Source organism: Rattus norvegicus, chromosome 5 (genome assembly GCF_036323735.1).
Source record: "Rattus norvegicus strain BN/NHsdMcwi chromosome 5, GRCr8, whole genome shotgun sequence".
In the NCBI taxonomy this organism is placed as follows: Eukaryota; Metazoa; Chordata; class Mammalia; order Rodentia; family Muridae; genus Rattus; species Rattus norvegicus.
Window position 1 is genome coordinate 63,083,021 of NC_086023.1, and position 21,041 is coordinate 63,104,061.

General features: G+C 46.2%; 1 protein-coding gene across 7 annotated transcripts in view; it reads right to left on the reverse strand.

The window, feature by feature from the left end:
- Gne (glucosamine (UDP-N-acetyl)-2-epimerase/N-acetylmannosamine kinase) overlaps positions 1–20,300 on the reverse strand; it is a 40,368-nt gene extending 20,068 nt beyond the window's left edge. The window contains exons 1-3 of one of the 7 annotated variants that reach the window (XM_006238006.5): positions 20,005–20,300; positions 5,245–5,450; positions 420–871 (exon numbers count right to left, since the gene is read on the reverse strand). In XM_006238006.5, the coding sequence (XP_006238068.1) occupies positions 420–871; positions 5,245–5,450; positions 20,005–20,055 (709 nt within the window). In that variant the 5' untranslated portion in view covers positions 20,056–20,300. Of the gene's footprint in view, positions 1–419; positions 872–5,244; positions 5,451–9,359; positions 10,747–12,882; positions 12,991–20,004 lie in introns of those variants that run through there. The other 6 variants (XM_006238008.3, XM_039109125.2, NM_053765.3 and 3 more) reach the window with 6 other exon arrangements.
- Positions 20,301–21,041: the final 741 nt, after the last annotated feature.

Genomic DNA, 21,041 nt, shown 5'->3' on the forward strand with positions numbered 1-21,041 from the left:
TCAAGATTTAAATATATACACAAGTGTAAATGCACACAATAATGAAATTAATTTTTTAAAAATATTTTTGCTTATTTATCAACATATATTAAAACTGTTAAAGAACTATCCTTATGGTATTCCAGATGAATACCATTCACTGAATTATGAAATATAATTAATAAATACACTAAAGTATTTAAAATACTTAATGGAATAAAACTACTCCATGTAAAAACATTTAAAAATCAATCAGGCATGTCTATTTTATAGATAATCTTGGAGGTAAAGAGATGACAGAAAGCAAGAACTATGAAGTAAAAACCTTAGTTCTCTGGTCGCTAATGGAACATTGTGTCCATGTGTTTCCAAAAAGACTGAAATTCACTCAATGCTTTGTGGCAAAACAACCATTGGCCCAAAAAGTTTGGCATACATACCTAGCCACATCCGAATGATGCTCATATAGTCTTTATTCTTGGCTGAGAGCAGTTTGTCATAGGAAGGGCAGCCGGCCAAAAGGATGCGGTCGTGGTCCTCACACATGGAGATCAGGTGTTGCTCTGCACTCCTGGTGCAGCACACGTGGTAGTGAGCCAGTTTTGTTATGGCGTGTCTGATAGAGTCATCAATAGTCCCACTGACCTCTCCTCCTTCAATGTGAAGGATGCGGATGTTCATCAGGGCAGCAGATGTAGCCAGAGCGAGGGCGTCAAATCGGTCTCCGTGAACAATCATGATGTCAGGCTTCAGGCGGTTGAGGACATCCGGTAGCTTCACTAGCGCTAGGCCCACTGACTCTACCATGGCTGCTTCGTCTTCCCCTCTAACAATCGTGTGTAGCCTGGTGTTGATGTCAAAGTCGTCCTGCTCAATCATGCGGTATGTGTTTCTAAACAGGAGCAACAAGAAGTGACCCCGTGTTCTCACATAAGACAGCAACAATGCTAACCCTGAAGTGAGACTTGCTTACATCGTTCTTGCTAAAACAAGTAATTACATTGCAAATAGAGAGCAAAGGCGGTAAGTGCAGTGTAGGATCCACACTGTTACATAGAATCAGTGGCAACGCCTTCCCTGGGGAGCGCAGCTGTCCCCCCACCCCATGCCCAGACAGTACTAGGGGGAGACATTTTCTTTTGGGGGGCAGAAAGAAATTGGACTTTTAATGATGGTCAGATCTTTTCCTTTTTATCACTCATCTATTTTCTTTTCAAGAAGCAATTGTCACTTTTTTTTTTCCTATTATTTTTTTCGGAGCTGGGGACTGAACCCAGGGCCTTGCGCTTGCTAAGCAAGCGCTCTACCACTGAGCCAAATCCCCAACCCCACAATTGTCACTTTAATGGGGGAAAAAAGTTTCCAAACACAGTTGTTTGGTTTTTTTTTTTTTTTTTTTTTTTTTTTGGTTCTTTTTTTCGGAGCTGGGGACTGAACCCAGGGCCTTGTGCTTCCTAGACAAGCGCTCTACCACTGAGCTAAATCCCCAACCCCGGTTTTTTTTTTAAATAAAAAATAAATATATAAAATAAAAGGCAGGGCACCAGGATGCCTGGCAGGGCACTATAATATACATTTCTTTTAATTTTTAAAATGATTTCTTCAGTTAGGATGCAAGAAAGTAACGGGGTCACCATGACACTTTATACATAGTATCATTATATTGTCTTCTTACAGACTCTCCTACGGCCCTTTCTCCCCCACCCTCCACCCCTTCGTCGTAGTTCCTTCTGCTTCCCCATCCCATAGTACCAGTCTCTGGCCCTCTCCTGTTCCTTCCCTCAGTCCACTGCCTACTCTCATATCTGTGCATATAACATATGCATGCTTATATATTACTTCAAATCTGTGTTCTACATGAGAAAGCAAACAGGCGGTCTGTCTCTCCAAACCTGGCTGATTTTATTTAACATAACTCTCACAACATAACCACATTTCCTTCAGCGATCGCCCCAGTGGCCAGCACCAGGCTAGGCTGGCTCCGTAACTTGGCTGTTGTGAATTGGCTGTAATAAGCATGGGTGTGTGCGTCTCTGTAATGTGCTGACTCAGGCTACTTTGAGAAGTACATGTTTAGTTTCCAATGGTCAAACACTTCTAGTTGCCTTTCTATGACTGAATGAGCAATTGTTTCTCATGTACCCCACCCACCCTATCCCCGTGTGTGTGTGTGTGTGTGTGTGTGTGTGTGTGTGTGTGTGTGGTGTGTGTGTGTGTGTGGTGTGTGTGTGTGTGTGTGTGTGTGTGTGTTACCAGGGACCAAGTCTAGGGCCTCCCACATGCTAAGTACCACACTATAGCCTAAGTCCCTAGTTTTATTTTACTTTGAGATAAGGCCTCACTAAGATGTCTAAGCGGGCCTGCACCACTGTAGTCATTAGGTATTTAAAAACCCTTTTACAGAGCTTGTAAGGGGAAACTGGGAGAAATACCCCCATAAACTGCTCGGACACTCCTAGAAACTGCACTAGTTTTTCTGCAAAGCTATTTTATAATTTGAGTTGAACATTTATTCCCAATGCCCCCTAGTAAGACTACAGACTGTAAATTTATTCCTTATGATGGAAGAGAATGATACATAAAAGTATCACGGTAGTCTCCGCAATTATTACATATGTTTATGACTTATCCAGAGATCAGTTTCCCCGCTAGCGCTAGGTTCCATGTTGGCAGGGTCTTCGTTCGCTGCCGCCGCCGTGCGGAGCCCCCGTGCGCAGCCCCGGTGCGCAGCCCCCGAGCGGAGCCCCGTGCGCAGCCCCGAGCGGACTAGCCACCTGCTGAAAGGACAGACGCATTTGCACGCAGGCTGCTCACAGTCACAGTCAACTGTGAACGTGATTTGCTTATTTTATTTCACCTGTGTGAGTATTCTGCCCGAGTCTGTGCACACGTGTGTGCCTGGTGCCAGTAGAGTTCAGAGGGAGGAGTCAGATCCCTGGAACTGGAGTTACGGATGGCTGTGAGCTGCCATGTGGGAGCGGGAATGCATCTGGGTTCTCTCCAAGAGCAGCAAGCGCTCTTAACTGCCAGCTCCCCCATTCAAGTCTTAGAGAGTGCGCGCGAATGCCAGCTGAAAGCAATCCTGAGGGCGAGTCCTTATAATAATTTCACTGTAAATCAAAATGTCACAAACTGAAACTGCATTCGGGCACTCTTGGAAGCACAGGCCTGCCTGCTATGGCAACATTTGGGAATCCGAGGCAGGAGGCCTGCTGCGAGCTCAGACTAGCCTGGGTCACACAAGTTTTAAGCCAGCCATGCTACATAAGAGTGTCTCAGCACAAACAAAACCACAGCAGAGAGAGAGAAACTGCAGTGCGCACCCGTTCTACCAAACAGCCAGGCTTACAAACACCACCTAGCAGAATGGTCGCACCCTGAGTTCTTACTACAGACTTCTAGCCCAGGAAAAATCCAAATTCAAAATCTGAAGCATAGTTTCTACTGAATTCCCATTCCTTCAGATTAATTATAATAAAGTTAAAGTCTCCTTAAATTGAACCAACATAAAACTGTGACTGTGCAAGTCGGGACAGAAATCAGCTTACTTTTTCAGCTGATTTATTGTCATTTTAAAGATGTTATCATGTGAGTGGGTACATGCACTGTGTGTGTGTGTGTGTGTGTGTGTGTGTGTGTCGGTGTGTCTGTGCACACTCGTGCGCTGAGGTACACAGAGGACAGCTTTTAGGAACTGTCCCCTTGCACTCTGTGTAGGCTCCAGAAATTGAACTCAGGTCATCAGGCTTTTGAGGAGCCATCTCGCCAGCCCACACTGTTCTATGTCTTGTGAAAGTAACTTATACAGGTCAGGCATAGTAATGTGTACCCAGGCCCCACCTATTTGGGAACCCAAGGCAGAAGGCAGTTAAGTCCAAGTCTTGGGAGCCAGCATGGTCTCTCCGGCAAATATTACCTTTCTACCTCAGGTGCTGGCTGTTCCACTTCCCGGAGAGCCTCCCGTCTTCCTGCCCAAGCTCTGTCACTCAAAACCTACTGAGACTTTCACCCCCACCTCAAACTATGTCCTACCAAGCAAGTGTCTTAGAATGCCAGAATTCATTTCAACTTAAAAAGAAACACATCTGTGGGAGCTCCCATAAGCTTGCTCTCTGCTCCTTATCTGTCTTCTTACAGCAAGCTGCCGCGGGGAGACTTGGACACAGTGGAACTCTTCTTGTTCTCCATGTGCATTAGTGTCTAAGGTCCTGTTGCTCCAGCAGTCTTTGGAGGCTGCATGGACATTTTCACACCACAAGGGGGCACTAGATATATGCTGAGGGCAAAGCCAAGCTCCTTTCTGGTTTATCCACCCAGGGCTCTCTCAAATTACCTACCCTGAAGTTTTCAAATAGACCCTGCATACAGTGCAAACCTTAATGTCACACACGTAATCGTAATAACGATCTTGGTGACAGGACATTTTTATTTGCCTCAAAATAAGTTAGATTTTTGTATATCTCGTTTCATTTATACTACCTTATAAACCAGAGCTGGTTTCTGTTGTCGTTTGTTTGGAGACAGGGTCTGTGCAGCCGTTACTAGACTTAAACTCACTGTGTAGTCTAGGCAGGCCTCAAACTCAAAGCAATCCTCCTGCCTCTGCCTCCCAAGTGGTAGGATTATAGATGTGCACCAATACACTCAGTTCGGTAAACTACTTTAAGAATTGCCCTCGGAACTCACAAGACACAATGGGGTGGGATAAACGGTGCTCAGTGGTAAAGCACGTGTTTAGCATGCTTGAAGCTCTGGGCTCAAACCCCAACACCAAATACACACACACACACACACACACACACACACACATGCATTCGCACACGCGCACACACATATGCACACATGAATGTGCATGCGCACGCACACGCACGCACGCACACACGCGTGCACCCTCGCGCACAGGCCAGGCACATGCACACGCACACATACGAGCACACACACAGGCACACGCAAACACACGCACACACAGGTACACGCACATAGGCATGCACTCGGTGCTTCTGAGTGAGTAACAAACAGCGATGTTTTCAGCCTTCGGTTATCTAGCATCTGTTACTAAACAGCATCCCTGTGGCAGGCTCCACTACCTTTTTGGCTTCACCCTATTTTATAACTGAAGAAGCCGACTCCGATATGCTCCCCAAGTTCTCCAAGGTACGGGGAGACTAGGGAAGAAATGGGGCGTGACAGAGGGTTCACAGCCTACAGAACCCAAGCTCCCCAGGGCACACGGGAGGCAGAAGATCAAGGAAGCACTCAGCTCACCCGTAGTCGTCGATCAGGTGAGAGCCCAGCACCACCACGTCGAGCTCGAAGAACGCAGGCTCCGTCTTAATGCCGAACATGATGGGGGCCAGTTTGGAGTAATCGGCTCGGTTGCAGGTGGCAACGCAAACCCGAAGCTTCCGGTTATTCCCGTTCTTCTCCATGACTTGCTTTTTTTTACTTGAGAGTTTTTTAAAATAGAGTTCCTAATGGTACAAAAAAGTAAGTTACTGTTTATAACTGAGATAGGGATCAGTGGTGTATGTCTGTCTCTAGTCCTGCCTTCTCCTACAGACTTCCAAAGTGACGCTTCCAACTTCATAGTTCAGAGAGCCTGTGGTTTCACTAGTGGTCTATGCCATTCATAGATCTAGGCACCTCTACCTAACACTTCCTTCCCCTCTTGCCCAGACGCCTACCCAGGCTTCAGAAGTCAGCCAAGTGTCACCTCTTCTGGGAAGGATTCCCATAAACCCCAGGTGCTTCTCACCCCATCCCTCATAGACGCCACCTTCCTCTTGGCACTGCCGCCCTACCCCATACACAAAAACCCTTTAGTGTAACTCCTCTGCCCACATATCTTCCCATCTGCTCTCACACCACACCCTTCATTCACGAAGTCTAAAATTAGGACGAGAGAAGCTGCTTTGTGGAGTTTGTCCCTACAAGCAGCTTATCGTGTAATCCCAGCACTCAGAGGGCTGGGGCAGAAGGCTCTGAAGATCTTGAGTTGGAAGTCAGTCTGGGGAGACATGACAGGAGAAAGGGGCAAAGAGATAAGAGGGGAGGGGAAGGGATAGGGGAGGGATTTGTTTTATGGAACATTTTAAGCTTCCCAATAGCGATGTTAAGCTTCCCCTCCTTGGACTCTGAGCTTAGTGGGTTTAAGGAAGTACATCGATATTTGGAACGTGAATTAAGAATCTGAGCAGCTTGGGTAAGAATGTGATAGAGTCGTACTCTGAAGCTCACTAGAGAAGCCTGTCAGGAGTCTTCTGCAGTGCGCACACCATCGAAAGCAACTGTTTGTGTCCTTCAGTGTGGAGCTCCCTGACCGTGCAAACAGTCCCTCGACAAGACCCATTCTGAAAGCACAACACCCAGAAGAGGCTAACTCTACCCGGGGAAACCTCTTGTAAGATACCAAATGAGTGTTGTGCAGAGGCAAAGCACTGCTCAATGATTGAAGACGAAACTGCTCTTCCGTATCAGCTGTCTCAAGTGTTCTTGCACAGAATCCTCCCTCCGCTGACCGAACGTGGGCTGACTAAACTGCCGGTGACATTTAATTTGCTGGGTGAGGCAGAGCAAATGACTGGCAGTTGGTCACCTTCTATTTTATTTTACACAACAGTGAGCTCTCTCTCTTCTGGTTCTCTGTGTTTGCCAAGTTATACTAAACTCTTGTTCCAATGAACCCCAGGAAGCCAGTGGTATAAACTGTAAAAGCACGAGTGTCCTTTTTGTTGTTGTTGTTGTTTTTAAAGTCAAAGCATTTTTAGGGAAATAAATTAAATCTTAGAACATTTAAAGAGGAGTGTTTCTTGAATTTTAAAAACTATTCCAGAGGAAGAGGAGGGTGGATCCCGGGGAGAGGGGAGGTGAGGAGTGTGGGAGGAGAGGGAGGGAAGCTGCAGCTGGGATGTAATGTATGAGAGAAGAATAAAAAATTAAAAAAAAAAGATCCACACACAGCTGATTCTTTCATAGTGGGCATGGTGTGGCACAAGCCTTTAATCCTAGCACTCAGGAGGCAGAGGCAGGCAGATCTCTGTGAGTTCCGGACCAGCTTGGTCTACATGCAAGTTCCAGGCCAGCCAGAGTCCTATGGTAAGATCCTGTTCCAGTAAATAAACAAGCAGATAAGCTGATAAATACATAAATTCATGATTGGGTGGTATAGCCCCACGACTTCAGATAAAGAAGTCACCACACATCTCAACAGAGCGTGCCAGGCTGAGCTCTCAGTCGCATGACTCTCCTTAGAGGCTCCCAGCACCAGTTTGGTTTCCTTCTCTTTCTTTTCCTTTCCATCTTTTCTCCTTGCCTTGTCCTCAACATTTGTTATTTGGGCTTATTTATGGGTTTTGGTTTTGTTCTTCTGTTTTGTTTTTGTTGGTGTTTTGTGTTTTGAGCCTTCTGTAGCCCTCCCTGGCTGGCCTGGTCTGACATTCATTACATAAGCTCCTAACTCATGGCCATCCTCCTGCCTTAAGCCTCAGAAATGCAGGAATTATAGGAATGCACCATCCTCCTATATATACATATTTATTTATAAATATATATATAATGTATATTATGCAATGGAAAACATTTTACAAACCGTTGCTACATTCTTTAGTTTTTAAATATTATGTTTCTGAATTAAGTAGGAACACGGACAAATTTAAAGCCAATAGAATATCAAACCATGGTTGCAAGTTATCAGCTTTACAATAAATGAAGGGTTATGAGTGCCATGAAGGCAAGCCCTTCCCGAATGTTAGGCTCTGCAAAGAAGGCAGAGACAGGCGCAGAAACAGTCTCGTTCTTGATTTGGGGGCTGACACTGGGGAAGAGGGCCTACAACACACAGACCCCAACCATTTTGCTTTCACAAACAGGAGCATCAGAACTCAGAATCTTTAACAAGTTGTTATTTGCTCTGCATAAAACATTCCAAAAGGGACTTCTGTTTTGTTGTTTGGTTTGTATTTGTGAGACAGAGTCTCTCAATGTAGCCTTGGCTGTTCTGGAACTCTCTCTGTAGACCAGGCTGGCCTCGAACTCACTGAGATCTGCCTGTTCTGCTTCCTGGCCTCAGGGATTAAAGGCCTGAACCACTAAAAGCACATTTTATACTGAAGATAGTGACCAGCATCTTTATTGTCAATCTGGGATAGGGAATGTGACAAAATGGACTTAAACCATTTAAAGGGAATTTAGGTTTCATAAAGCACAATGCAAAGCAAGATAAAATGTGCTTCTTTATATAGCGAAATGTTGGACAAAAACGAAAATTGATCAACTGTATCTATATTTGACAGTGCATACTGTGGATTCCCATGCAAAAGGCTGAGGCCCCAAACATTGCAAAATGCAAACGGTTTTGAGCACAGGAGCTGAAATGGCTGTCTGCATGGGTAAAAGTGGAGGCCGGATGGCAAGCTCTAGTATTGGTCTGCCCAGCTGAGGGAGTTAGAAATGGGGTAGAGATAAGGAGTGGAGGGGCTTGCTTCCGTAAGACTTGGCGGGGGTGGGTGGTGGGTGGGTGAGATTGAAAGGAACACAACAGCAAACACCCAAACAAACAAACAGCAGAAAGGAAAGAAGGCTGCCCGGGGCAAACACTTGGACTGGAGGACCTGACAATAAGGGAAATGGGAAGACAGATGACTGATGCGAAGATGGACTTGAAGACCGACGCATGGATTTTATAAAATGCCTCACCCAGAGTCCACCTGTCAGAACTCCCAAGTCTGGGACCCATCCCACCCAACAGGAGCTGTCAGCTTGCTTCAGTAGAACGTTTCACTTTCTCTGCCTTTGAGTCTTCTATCGATTCTATGCCTGTCTCACAGACCCACCTCACCAGCTCGCTGCTACACTTTCACCTTGTTGGAAACAGGCTCTCTGTTGTCTCCCTGCCCCCTCCCAAAGTCCCAAGGCTTCGGATGACTGGGATTACAGCTGCTTGAACTATAGGACTGATTTTACTGGGTTCTGAGCACCCAAAATCAAGTCAAGTTTTCAGCGTTATACCACCACCAGCAGCAACATCCCCGGCTCCAAGAAATGGCAACACTCACATACTACATTCAACCCAACTGTGCTTTAAGAACGCTGCAAAAGAATAAATGAATGTCCCAACCACGAGAAAGTATAAGTACACTTGTGCAAGTAGTCCCCAGCAGAGAAAACAATAGTAAAGTAAACATTTGCTAAGCGCTTTCACCAGCACTTGGCTAACATGGCGTTCTAAGCGTCCTCCTTCACTCCACCATACAGACAGGGACACTGAGGTATTGAAAAAAAAAAAATCCACTCGCTCTAAATCACAGCTAGTTAATGACTGACACAACTTCAAACCCAGGTCTAGATGACCTTCCTACACGCAGGTCACTGCCCTTACACACCTTCTACCTTGTGTATACATTTCACAAACATCCACGTGTGCAAACCTTTCCGGAGAACTTGGGACACTCCTTCCTTTCACTCAGAACGGATGGAACTCGCCGCAATAAAAAGGGTAGGGCTGCACAGAATTCTCCGAACCCTGCTGCCCAGCTATAATAATTCAGTTTGCTGTTCGTTTCAGAGCCTTTACAGTTGGGCTAAACCATTATCTTTACTGTTAAACCTTTCCCCGCCACCACACCCCTCCTATCGAGGAGCAAAGCCTAGCCCTTGCTCTAACAATTTTACAAGCCTGTTCAGGGATGGATATAAACGTCTATCAAATTTCCAAGGACACCGAGAGTCCAGACGGTCAGAGTTGGGCGGGTCTCTGAAACGTCCCTCAGTGCAAACCCTCTCCACCCTAGGCAGTGGTGGGCCCTCGCAGGTATCTCACGCCTCTGCTCGGGTACCCAGGGCCGTGCTGTCTGCTGCCCGCACGGATGGGCTGGAGCCTGGCCAGGCCTACCTTTGCACGCCCCGGTCCCCATTCACCCTCGCGCTGAGCCTGACAGCTCCGGGATCCCACGCCGGAGCAACGCACCGGGACAGCAGAGGCGCCCTGCGGTGCAGAACCCGGGCACACAGCGCGAGGCCCACAACTGCAGCGATGGTGTCAGAGCCTGGCACGATGCTCGTGAGTCACCGACTGACTCGTGGCCTCCGCCGGGTTAGTTCCCTCCGGCGCCACCTCGGCACTCTGCAGGCTCGGGTCCAGCGGGTCCACGGGGCAGGCCCCGGCAAGCGCACCCCGCGGCTTCCGCTACCCGGCGCCGCTCGACGACTCGGCGCTCGATCCAGCACAAGCCATTGCTCCTGCATTCGCAACACCCACACACGGCTCTTGCGGAGCGCCGAACCGTCGATCGCTCCAGCTCGGGCTCCGCCCCCGCCCCTCCTTGGCGTATTTCTGTTGGCTGGTCGTGTAGAGAGCCTTCCGCTGTCGTGTCACCTCTGGTAGTGACATCCACTCGGTTTCCTGAGCCTACTTTTCGCCTGTGGGTGTTCTCTCCTTTAGCAGAGCCCACAATGAAGCCCGAGTTCTCCCACGAGATGGTTGTTTTAGCGTTGCACCCAAGCGGAGAGCCATCTCGTGGACCAAGCTCCAAGGCAACTCTGTGTTTGTGGTCCTAGAGTGGATCCTGCAATTTTTTTGCCATCCCTGCGACCAGGCTCTACCGGAGCATAGAGTGGCAATACACATGCTAACTGAGCGTAACTGTCAACTCCGAGTTGCCAGCCACTCCAGGGATCTAGGCAAGTTTGTTACCGAACTTGGGCGTCACAGTTTGTGCCCTAGAGGCCAGGTTCTGTCACCTGTCCTCCATAAGTTAACGAGAACAAACAAGTTACTAGCTAAAAAGCAGAAAACGGAGGTTAATTCAATGTGGCCGTATTGGGAAGAGAGACAGAAATATCCAAAGATCCCCCGGGTTCATTTGGGGAGATCAAATTTTAGGTTAAAATATAGAGAGTTGGAGACGAGCACATCTAAACAGTCCAGGTCAAGCTGTAGCCTATCCAGTACTGCCTGGACTCCAACTTCTCCAGTAAAGTGGCAGTAGCAAATTGTCAGTCCCGTGTGGAGTCTCTTTCCAGTACCACAATTCTGCCTTTTCTTTCTCTGAGCATGAGATTCTTGGGGCGGGGGGGATTCCAGTTTCTTTGAGTCGATTGTTTCAATAGTCTGGTAGATTGAGGGACACAGACGTCTCTAGAATATCTCCAGACTGATTGTAGCTCCAAGACCCAGGAAGAGGGGAGAGAGGTCTGTGCAGCTAGCTCCTGATGAAGTGTTTGGATTTTTTTTTAAAAAAGATTTTATTTTAGCTTATTTTTATTATGTATATGGGGAAGGGTATGCATGCATTAGAATGCACATGCCATGGAATCCAAAGGGGGGCATCAGGTATCCTGGAGCTGAAGTTCCAGGTGGTGGCGAGCCTCCTGACAGGGGTGCATTTACCACCCCTTATGCAAGAGCATAAGAAGCCAGATGGCATTCTCAACAAGATAGCTACCCCCATGTCTCAGACAACAGCAGAAAGCCACAAGTGGAACTTTCAAATCTATTTGTTTAGGTTTTTTTGTTTGTTTGTTTGTTTGTTTTGAGACAGGATCTTACACTGTACCTAGCTGAAACTGGCATGGGATTCACTGTGTAGCCCAGTCTAGTCTCAAACCCATATTAGTCTTCCTGCCTCAGCTTCCAGAGGCTCAATCCAGTAGCGTCCCTAAGGGATACTATTTAAACAATCTAACACTCCATTGGGGTTTCTTGCTATAGGCTAAATGTGAACCCCATTAGACTTTTACAGCTTGCAGTCTATTTCAGTCAAGGATGAAGCTCTGGTTTACATGGCATTCGTGTAGCCTTGTTGGATCCAGCAAAGTTCACCTCATCCTGGAAGGACAGATAGGGAGTGGTTTTGTACACAGAGGTGACATTGTCTACCCTTCTGTCTGAGGTCAGAGCAACCATCGATTTGTAAGTTGACCAAGTCACCATTCATGTATGCTCAGCTAACACATCCCTTTCCAACACATTTCACATCACATGTCTTTTCTAAACACCATCTTGGCTGCTGGGTGGAGAATGGATTAGTAGAGAGTCGAGAATTGCTGTCAGTGAAAATTCCACTGAAGGGGATATGCAATTCATTTAGATGTAAGAGTGATGAAACTTATTATTGACTGGTTATGAGGAAGAAATAATGACTTCCCAGTTTCTGTTTTTAGCAATTGGCTGGGTGTCTGTGGCACTTTCTAGGGTGACTCGGATAGACTGATGAACAGGTTTGGGAAGGAAAGTTAAAAGATTGCATTTGGAGTATGATACATTTGAGAGCCACAGGCAGCCATCAAGTACTAATAAGGATGTGAATCTGGACATAAACTCCCAATGCCAGACAGTAAATGGTTTGCTAGCCTCCTACCATTGCTGTAATGCTCTTTTACTTCCTTTATCTTATGTTTCCGGAGGTCAGGGGTATGTACAGAACCAATATACAGGCAGTAGCAGGGTATCCGCCCTTTGGAGGCTGAAGGAGAGAAGCCATTTCCTTGTTATTTCCTCGTGGAGCTTGACAAAACTTCTTGGCTTGTGAACACTCTCCCAGCAAGACTTCCACTAAAATCAGGAATAAGACAAGGCTGTCTACTCTCTCCATATCTATCCAATATAATACTTGAAGTCTTAGCTACAACAAGACAACTGAAGGAGATCAAGGGGAAACAAATTGGACAAGAAATTGAAGCATCACTATTTGCAGGTGATATGATAGATAAGTGACCCCAAAATTTGTACCAAACCCCTACAGCTGATAAGCACCCTCAGCAAAGTGACTGGATACAAAATTAACTTTAAAAAGTCAGTAGCCCTCTTTTATACCAATGATAAACAGGCTGAGCAAGAAATGAGGGAAACATCGCCCTTCACACTAGCCAGAAATAATATAAAATACCCACAGACACAGATATTACCTCAGAGGCAGGACAGGTATAGCATGAGGACAGAATCCAGTGCCTGGCTTATCTGGGATCACGAACAGCTTTCTGGCTTCAGTCTATTTAGAAGTTGGACTTTTCCCCTGCCTCCGCCCCTATTTTCTGCGTTTTTGCAATACCAGTACTCCGCTACTGTGCTGTCTTCTCGGCTCTGCTGTCTCTCCACTTTTAGCATCAGGATAGATCCTCTTTGTCTTCAGATGCCTTTTCCTGGCAGTCATTCGACAAGAAGAAACAACAAAGCTGAAGGTCAGGGAGAACCCCCAGATTTATGACTTTGGTCCCCAACTCCAAGTCACTGCAGATGGCTGCTTGGAAAACTGTGTCGACCGTGACTCAGGACTGAGTATAAGTGAGACTGGAGAGAGCGTTTGTGTGTCTGCCATGTTGTTTGGAAGGGGCCCCAAGGGAGGCAGAGATGTTGTCATATATTCTCTGTCTCTGCTTTGATTCATGAAAAAGGCAATGGGGTGAGGGGTAGGGAAGGGGGAGGGAAAGGGGGAAGGGGAAGAGAGAATGGGGAGGGAGAGGGAGAGGGAGAGGGAGAGGGAGAGGGAGAGGGAGAGGGAGAGGGAGAGGGAGAGGGAGAGGGAGAGGGAGAGGGAGAGGGAGAGATCAAATCAGCTAGATGGCAGATTAGGTCTATCTGGAATCCCAGCCCTCAGGAAGAAAAGAAACAGGTTTGAGGACAGCCTGGGCTACAGTGAGCAACCATATGGATACATAGTAAACATTCTTCATTTAGTTGTTCTCACTTACAATATTTTTGATTGACAGGGTGCCTAGAGTGTGAAGGGTAAAGCATGCTGTACACTCTGTTGCTTCTAACCTCCCCATGAAGCAGAATAAGGTATAAAAAAGACAAAATACAGAAACTGACTTGTTGACGTTGTTGGCATGGCTTTTCACCAAGTATAACTTCACTTTTGACCTGGAACATCATGAATGACCCGGAAGAGCAGCTGAAACAATGGGTCGATTGCTCTTCACCTGACCAATCTTGCTTGCTTGCTCCTCTTAGCTTGTGGTGTTCGAGTATAAAATGAGAACACAAGCAGGACCCTGTCCTGGGCCTTTCAGGAGCTGCCCTGGCTTCAGTCCCCCCATGACACCTCCTCTTTTCTGCTCTCATTGGTGTTAGAGTGCTTGTTCTAGAAACGTCCTGTAGCACTCAGAATACAGAATGGCTCCTACACTAACTTTGCCTTATGTGGCTGTCTTACACGAGGAAGCAATTTTTTTTTTGCCCTAGGAAAACCATAAGGATTAAGATTGCATTGTCTGACCTTGTAGCTTATTCAGGGGAGTTAAAGATCAGTGAGAGACTGCCTAAAACAGGACAACATGAACAGCACTTGAGGGCGATCTCTGACCTCTATACACAGCTACAATGTGCAAGTGGGCCTTCACACACACACACACACACACACACACACACACACACACACACACGCACACACACGAGATTACATTGTCTGAAAGAATCCAGAAACATCCTAAAGTGTATGAGTGAACTTTAGTTTAAGGTTAAAAGATAGGCTAACAAGAGACTGGTTAAGGTACTAATGGCAAAGGGACCCGTTTTGAGACTCATATTTCAGAGCAGTTAAATGACTCTTCATAGCTGCAGTTACCAGTTAGCATGCTTTTCAGAGGTCTGTGATGGCAAGCTGACTCTGCTAATGTTGCCAGCTATAGAAGAGACCCGCACAATACAGAAGGCAAACATAAATCCGACTTGCTGCGTTTGTTACTATAGAAGGTTGTGCTTTATTGAGGTTTTAAAATGTAGCTTTCACTGTGGACTAGGGAGATAAATTGTTTCACTGTGGACTAGGGGATAAATTGTTTCACCAATGTAAACCAGGAAGCACTCAGCCATCCCTGGTTAATAAAAGTTCAGGAACTGGCACAAATCCCGGAAAAGTGTGGGGAGAGAAACTAGTTTGCCTTTAATAAAAAGTTGGGTCAACATAGTTGTTCTCTAAAATAATGTCCCACTGAAAGTTATAAAAGTTTTTTCCGTTGGACTTCCTGGTACTTAGCTATAGTCAACAGAACTCAACCAGCAAGGAACCTTCGGAGAAACTTCCTGGGTTCCTGACAAAGGCCAAGGAAATAATCTGCTGTTGGTCCACAACTCCTGGTGAAGGGATAACCCATGCTTGTTGTATAAATGCCACATGTTAATCCATTGTCCTGCTGGAGCGCCCAAGCCATATTAGTTAGTGAGCTAAGGATGAAGGAAAGGTCCTATGGGGTCTGGCTGTGCAGTCCTGGTTGACCTCAACTCTGTCTCCTAAATTGTCATCAAACAAATTGCCTTTCACCCCAGTCCTTGAATGCTGGATGACAAGGATGGGATACGGTGCCTAGTGGTTCAAATGGGCTGCTTAACATCCGCATGATATTGGCCAGGAGCTCAAGACTAGCCTGGGCTATGTCGTTAAGACTCCATCTCAAACAAAGCAACAAGAAGAGATGTATGCTTAAGGCTAACATCTCTGAGGCCTTGGCATGAGCATAAGGCCTCAACCCAGTTCTGTGTCTTCCTTTCCCCCACTGGGATAATATCAATTCTATGTTTCAAATCGTTTCTTCCATTTCTTTTCCTCTTCCTCTTTGCCTCTTGTCCTGTCCCTGAATGTGAGCACTGTCATGTTGTGAGCACTCGTCCATGGTTTTCTCTGTCTTCAGAGCTTCTTTTATTCTTAAGCTTTCCATTTCGACCTCCGTGGGTAAAGCCTTGTTTACAGCATCTCCTCTCCTGGCCTCTCTGCTCCTCTCCTCTGCTCTCTTGTCTTCTCTCCCCTCCCTCCACCTCCCCTCTCTTCATTCCCTGCTCCTTCCTCTCTCTAGCATCTCATGGATACCAGGCTAGCCTCACACCCACCCTACAGCAGAGGACAACTTTGAAAATTTAATCCCCCTGCCTCACCTCCCCAGTGCTGGGAATTACACCATCCCTATGCTTAGGTTAATGTGGGGCTGGGGGATTGAGCACGGGGCTTTGTGAGCGCTAGACAAGCACTTTACCGAACTACACCCCAGCCTTAGTTCCTCTGTCCTGAACACTTTCTTCTTTGTTTCCCGTGTTTGTGTTGAACATTTGCAAGACCTAGCTAGCCTCGTCTGAGCTTCTTGTGCCTTACTTGAATTTCAAGTCCTATCTGTTCTGAAACTTAATCCGAACTCTCCACACCAAGACAATCCTCCCTCCACTGAATTTCTTTAGCATTTGGCTTGAGTGCCCATTTTGTGTCTGTTAGCTCCTGGGCGTTTTTGAACGGATACATTTTTGACTGTGATGATAAACATTACAGTTAACGTTCTGAGAGATCAAGTCATACTAGCTACCTCCTCACCCGTGACACAGTTCTTAATCAGATTTTAGATTCCTTTAAGTTAGCTCTGTGTGCTTCTCTCTGATAGTTCCTGGAATCACTACTTATGTAAGAAATGCGGGCAGTAAAGACTGTGTCAGTTAAGGGTGGTCCTGGACATCTCTGGTTTTCCCCACGGTCCACATCACTCTGTAATCGACGCCCCCTCATTGGTCATCCTCCACCACCTAGGCTTAAATATCCTTTCCTAAAAAACAAAAATGATTGTCATGGTGTGTGCATGTGTATGTGTGCACTCATACATGCTATGACACACACGTGTACGTCAGAGGACACTTTTGGGGAATTGATTCTCTCCTTCCGTTGTGAGATCTGGAGAATGAAACTCAGACTGTTGGGCTTATAGAGCAGAAATTTTACCCACTGAGCCATCTAGCTGGCCCCATAGTACTCTTTACTGCCAAGTTTTTAATAACGATCAAGTGTGAAAAGTGGTAATGAGCCAGAGGAACAAGGAGAAATCCATTGTTGCTGTAAGATAGATAATTGCGATATGTACCTGGAAGGCCAGGTCAGCAAGGGCCATGCATAGCATCACACACTCAGAAAGCCAGACATGCTCCTCTCCGTATTTGAGGTGGCATTTGGAATTATGGGGGATGGATTAGGAAGAGGAGGGACTAGAGGAAAATAACATCTCCAAGGGACGGGAACGGGAATTAAGGAAGAGAATCCTGTCAGACATGATGGCACACACTTGTTATCCAAGCAGTTGGGAAATGGATGCAGGAAGTCCTGGTGAGTTCCAGGACCGTGTGAGAGCCTGACTCAAGAGGGTGAGAAGTGGGAAGGAAAGAGGAGGGAGGGAGAAGATGAATCCTGACAGTGGAACTGAGAGGATGTGGAGACAGAATGGATAGGCGCAGATGGCAGAAACCGTAGTGAGGGACGGAAGTTCCTGCCTCAATATGTGGGTGGTTGGCAAGCTGTTATCCTACCCTAAGCAGAGACAGAGAGAATGAGCTGTAGGTGGGAGATGGTGCTCTAGCTTTGGATCTAATGAGTCTGTGGAATCTTAGGAGGTTTCCATGAGGTTCAGGACGTAGAGGAACGCATAGGTTACAAATACAGGCTTGTCATGGGCATGATTGATTCAGTACCTAATATCTGGTTTTTGGTTTTGGCTTTTTGCTTTTTAAAGATACTGCTCACTCTCAGTCCAAGGCACCACTCTCTGTCTGGGGGTTTTGTTTTCGTTTGTTACTGGTGTTTTCCAGTCAAGTTTGGGGAAATCTTGGAGTGCGGTGAATACATCTCACCACGGGAAAGCCAACTTCGTGATTTTTTTACCTACAGGATAAATGTCAGACTATACTTTTTACCGTCTCATTTTTTTCTCCTGACTCCTCCTTAGTGTTACTTGTGGTCAACTCTTTTTTTATAAAATACGCTTCTATACTTGCAAGTTCCACATCCACGGGTTTAAGGAGTTATCGGCAGGAATATCCAGAAAATCTGTGTCTGCCCTGAATCGCATGGCTTCTGTTCTTGTTGCTTGCTTGGTAGTTAACCCAGCCTAAGCAGGATGCGGTGTTTCCGTTGTGCTGCGTGTTGTGGGTGACTGAGAGGGGATTTAACTATGCAGGCGACGTGTGAAGGCTATCACTGTAGGAAAACACCCTCGTCTCCTGTAAGGGGCTTGAATGTCCACAGGTTTTTGATGCCCTTGAGGCTTCCTGGAACCAATCCCCCTGTGGATACCAAAGGCTGACTGTTTTTTTGTTTGTTACATATGTTACTGTCTGGGCCTCAGTAGTTCATTATGAAATTGAATTGAATAAGGTGGGGAGTTCTATGAAAGTGGATGCCTTCCTCTGGGAAGCTTTTCTGGACGTGAACGTCTTTCTTACTCAGGCTCGCTCCTTCCGCAGCCCCAGCACTGCTTTTCCTTCCCTCTAGCGTCTCTTCATTTGACGTTTTCTTTACTTTAAAGTTTACGAAACTTTTTTTTTTCTTTTTGAGACAGAGTGCCATATAGGCCTGAAACTCACTACGGAGTCAAGGATGACTTAAACTCCAATCCTCCTGCCTCTCCCTTCTAAATGCTGGGACTGCAACCACAACCTCCACCTCATTCTGGAAACACTCCATTTCCTGGGCTTCCAGGACACTTGCCTTCCGGTCTGTCTCTCTAACCTCTAGCCACTACACTGCCTCAAATCCCGGTGCGAAAGTTGGCTCCCAGGATTATGTATCTAGTTTCCTATACACGTCATTTTAATACTCACGCTTGACCTCATTCGCTTGAGTGGCTTAGCCATCATGTAAAATTATTCTAGATCTGAAAATCAAGCCGAGGCGTCTTCCTCCAGGCTCACTCACTAGCCAGCTGCTCCCAGACACCTCAAGTCAAACTGGCCCAAATAAAGATTTCTTTGACCTCATAAACCTGGCTGTCCTCCTCAACCACAGCTCCCGGTGAATGGCCTTCTGTCTATCCAACAACTTGAGGGACACATTCGGTTCCTCTCTGTCCTTGCTCTCTCATATTCTGTAGGCAATAAACCTTAGGAGACTTAAAAAGATGCAGAGCACTCGCTCAGAGTGACTGTTGTCCTTGTAAGTACAATAACTAGATCTCACAGAAGACCTGAGGGCAGAAAATAACAGCTTCGTTTTAGCCGGAAGCTCCAATAGTCTAAACTTGAATTTAACTGCTAAACAATAAAAATAATACCTTTTCACCAAAGGCAAATCAGAATTGGGCCTCACTAGCTTGGTCAGTTAGCTGTAGACTCTGAGGGAAGGCAATTGCACTCACCACTGCACTGCCGACCTAAACTGTACGGCATGAACAGCACCACCTAACTGAAAAGGTTCTTTTTAAAACTTTTGTCTGATTTATTTACTTTTTAAAAAAAACCAAGCTGGCACAGATTCAAGAGGCAGAGTTATGAACTTCATAAAGACAAATCTTTCCGTGTGCCGTGGAGTTTGGCCCAGCCCCTCCCACACTCTCTTCCTTCCTCTTCCTCCTGGGCCTGCTTGTCTCATACCTCCCCCGCCCCCCGACAAGTTCTTAGAAGCGTTCCTTAACTGTAGGTGATCTTCTCACACCGAGACGTTCGATTAAAGGCACTGCTGCCCTAGAACATACAGCTGCTGGTGTCCTTCAGTCAATGCTTAGCTTAAACATACCACGTATTGATACACTGTACCGTGTGGTGATCTAAATATAGATAAACCTGGCAATTTTGACTTAGATACTAATTAACACAAAGAAACCGCTCGGGCCCCATATGGTCATTCAATAACTCAGCCGCGGCCGATATCAATTAAGGCGGGTCTGTGGGTCATGTTTCAAAAGCAAAATGAAGTTACATCAAACACTGTACCTTTTGGAAAGAAACAGTATTTATGAAGTGAAGAATTCAAAAGACAAAACCAAACCCTTTCTAATCTGATAAGAGCCAAAGGCATCGGAAGGGAAGAGTTTGTTTTAACCTCTGCATTTGGAAATACAAAAAACAAAAACAAAAACAAAAACAAAACGGGATGATGACAGAGACTCCCCACAGCTATACAGTGACTAAACATACAGCTTCGAGCCAGGGTGAGCAAGAGGAAAGACATTTAAGAAACAGTAGATGGGACAGATTTAAAACTAAAGCTCCCTTCCTCCTTCGACGGCCCGTGTCTCTGACAGCAAAGCCACCGCGCTCTAGGGGATGCAGGGGTGGCCTGAGCTACTCACATGAGGTCCTGCGTGGCTCTGCTCCCTGTGGAGAGGCATGTGTGTTTCCATCCTGTGGCACAGCCGTTTCCTGAGGTGTGGTCAGACTCACTGAGCAGCCGTCTGTCCTCTTGGGTTAGCTACCATGAAGTGGTCATTAGTAAGCACCTGCGGTCCAGACTAACTCTCAAGCCCCGCCTCTTCGAAAGGGAGGGAAAGAGAGGCTCTGAATTGTTCCTGTGTTCCTGGACACTAGTTTTGAAGTAGGAGGATAGCTGGCACCTGAGGGCCACTTCCCTGTTCTTGATGGATGACTGAACTCAGTGATTTTATTTTCAATTTAAAAAAAGTTTCTACTGAGCTTCTGAATGCGCACTGTACGGACAGCATCCACAACGTGAATTCCACTGTCCTTTCCACTCGGTTTCCACACAGGTGATTTCAGGACATCTGCCAATGCATTCCTCTGAACAAAGCAATGAGGACACCAAGACTTACTAGGGGTCCTTAGCAACCGCAAAGTTCGCCATATTTAGAAACCTTAAGCTCCTTAGATTGAAGGAAAATTAAATCACATTCAGGTAAGCTGTTAGGACAGAGAATATGCTTCTGCTTACAAAGGGTGCACGTTTATGTTTTCAGTGTTCAGGGACCCCCAGAGGGATCCCGGCTAACGATCTGCTTGTTATAAATACAACCCTCCCTTTCAGCGGTAAGTGATCATCTCCACGGTCCCGTACTGACTCAGGCTTATGTCCCACCTGAGGTGATCTATAACTAAATGTAAGTGCCTTACTGGGTGGCACCCAGTAGCATTCCATGGTGTGAAGTGGACCTTGAGTTCCAGGTCATCCTGGAGACAGTCTATGCCGGTTAATTTTCTCTCAACTTTACCACAAGCTAGAGTCATCAAGAGGATGGGACCACAGAGGAGAAAATGTTTTCCCTTGTGATTCTCTGGACTTCCTTAGTGAATGTTGTTTTATGCCCCCACTTTCTTTTCTTCTTCTTTCTATTCTTTTAAAGATTTATTTATTTATTTATTTATTTATTTATTT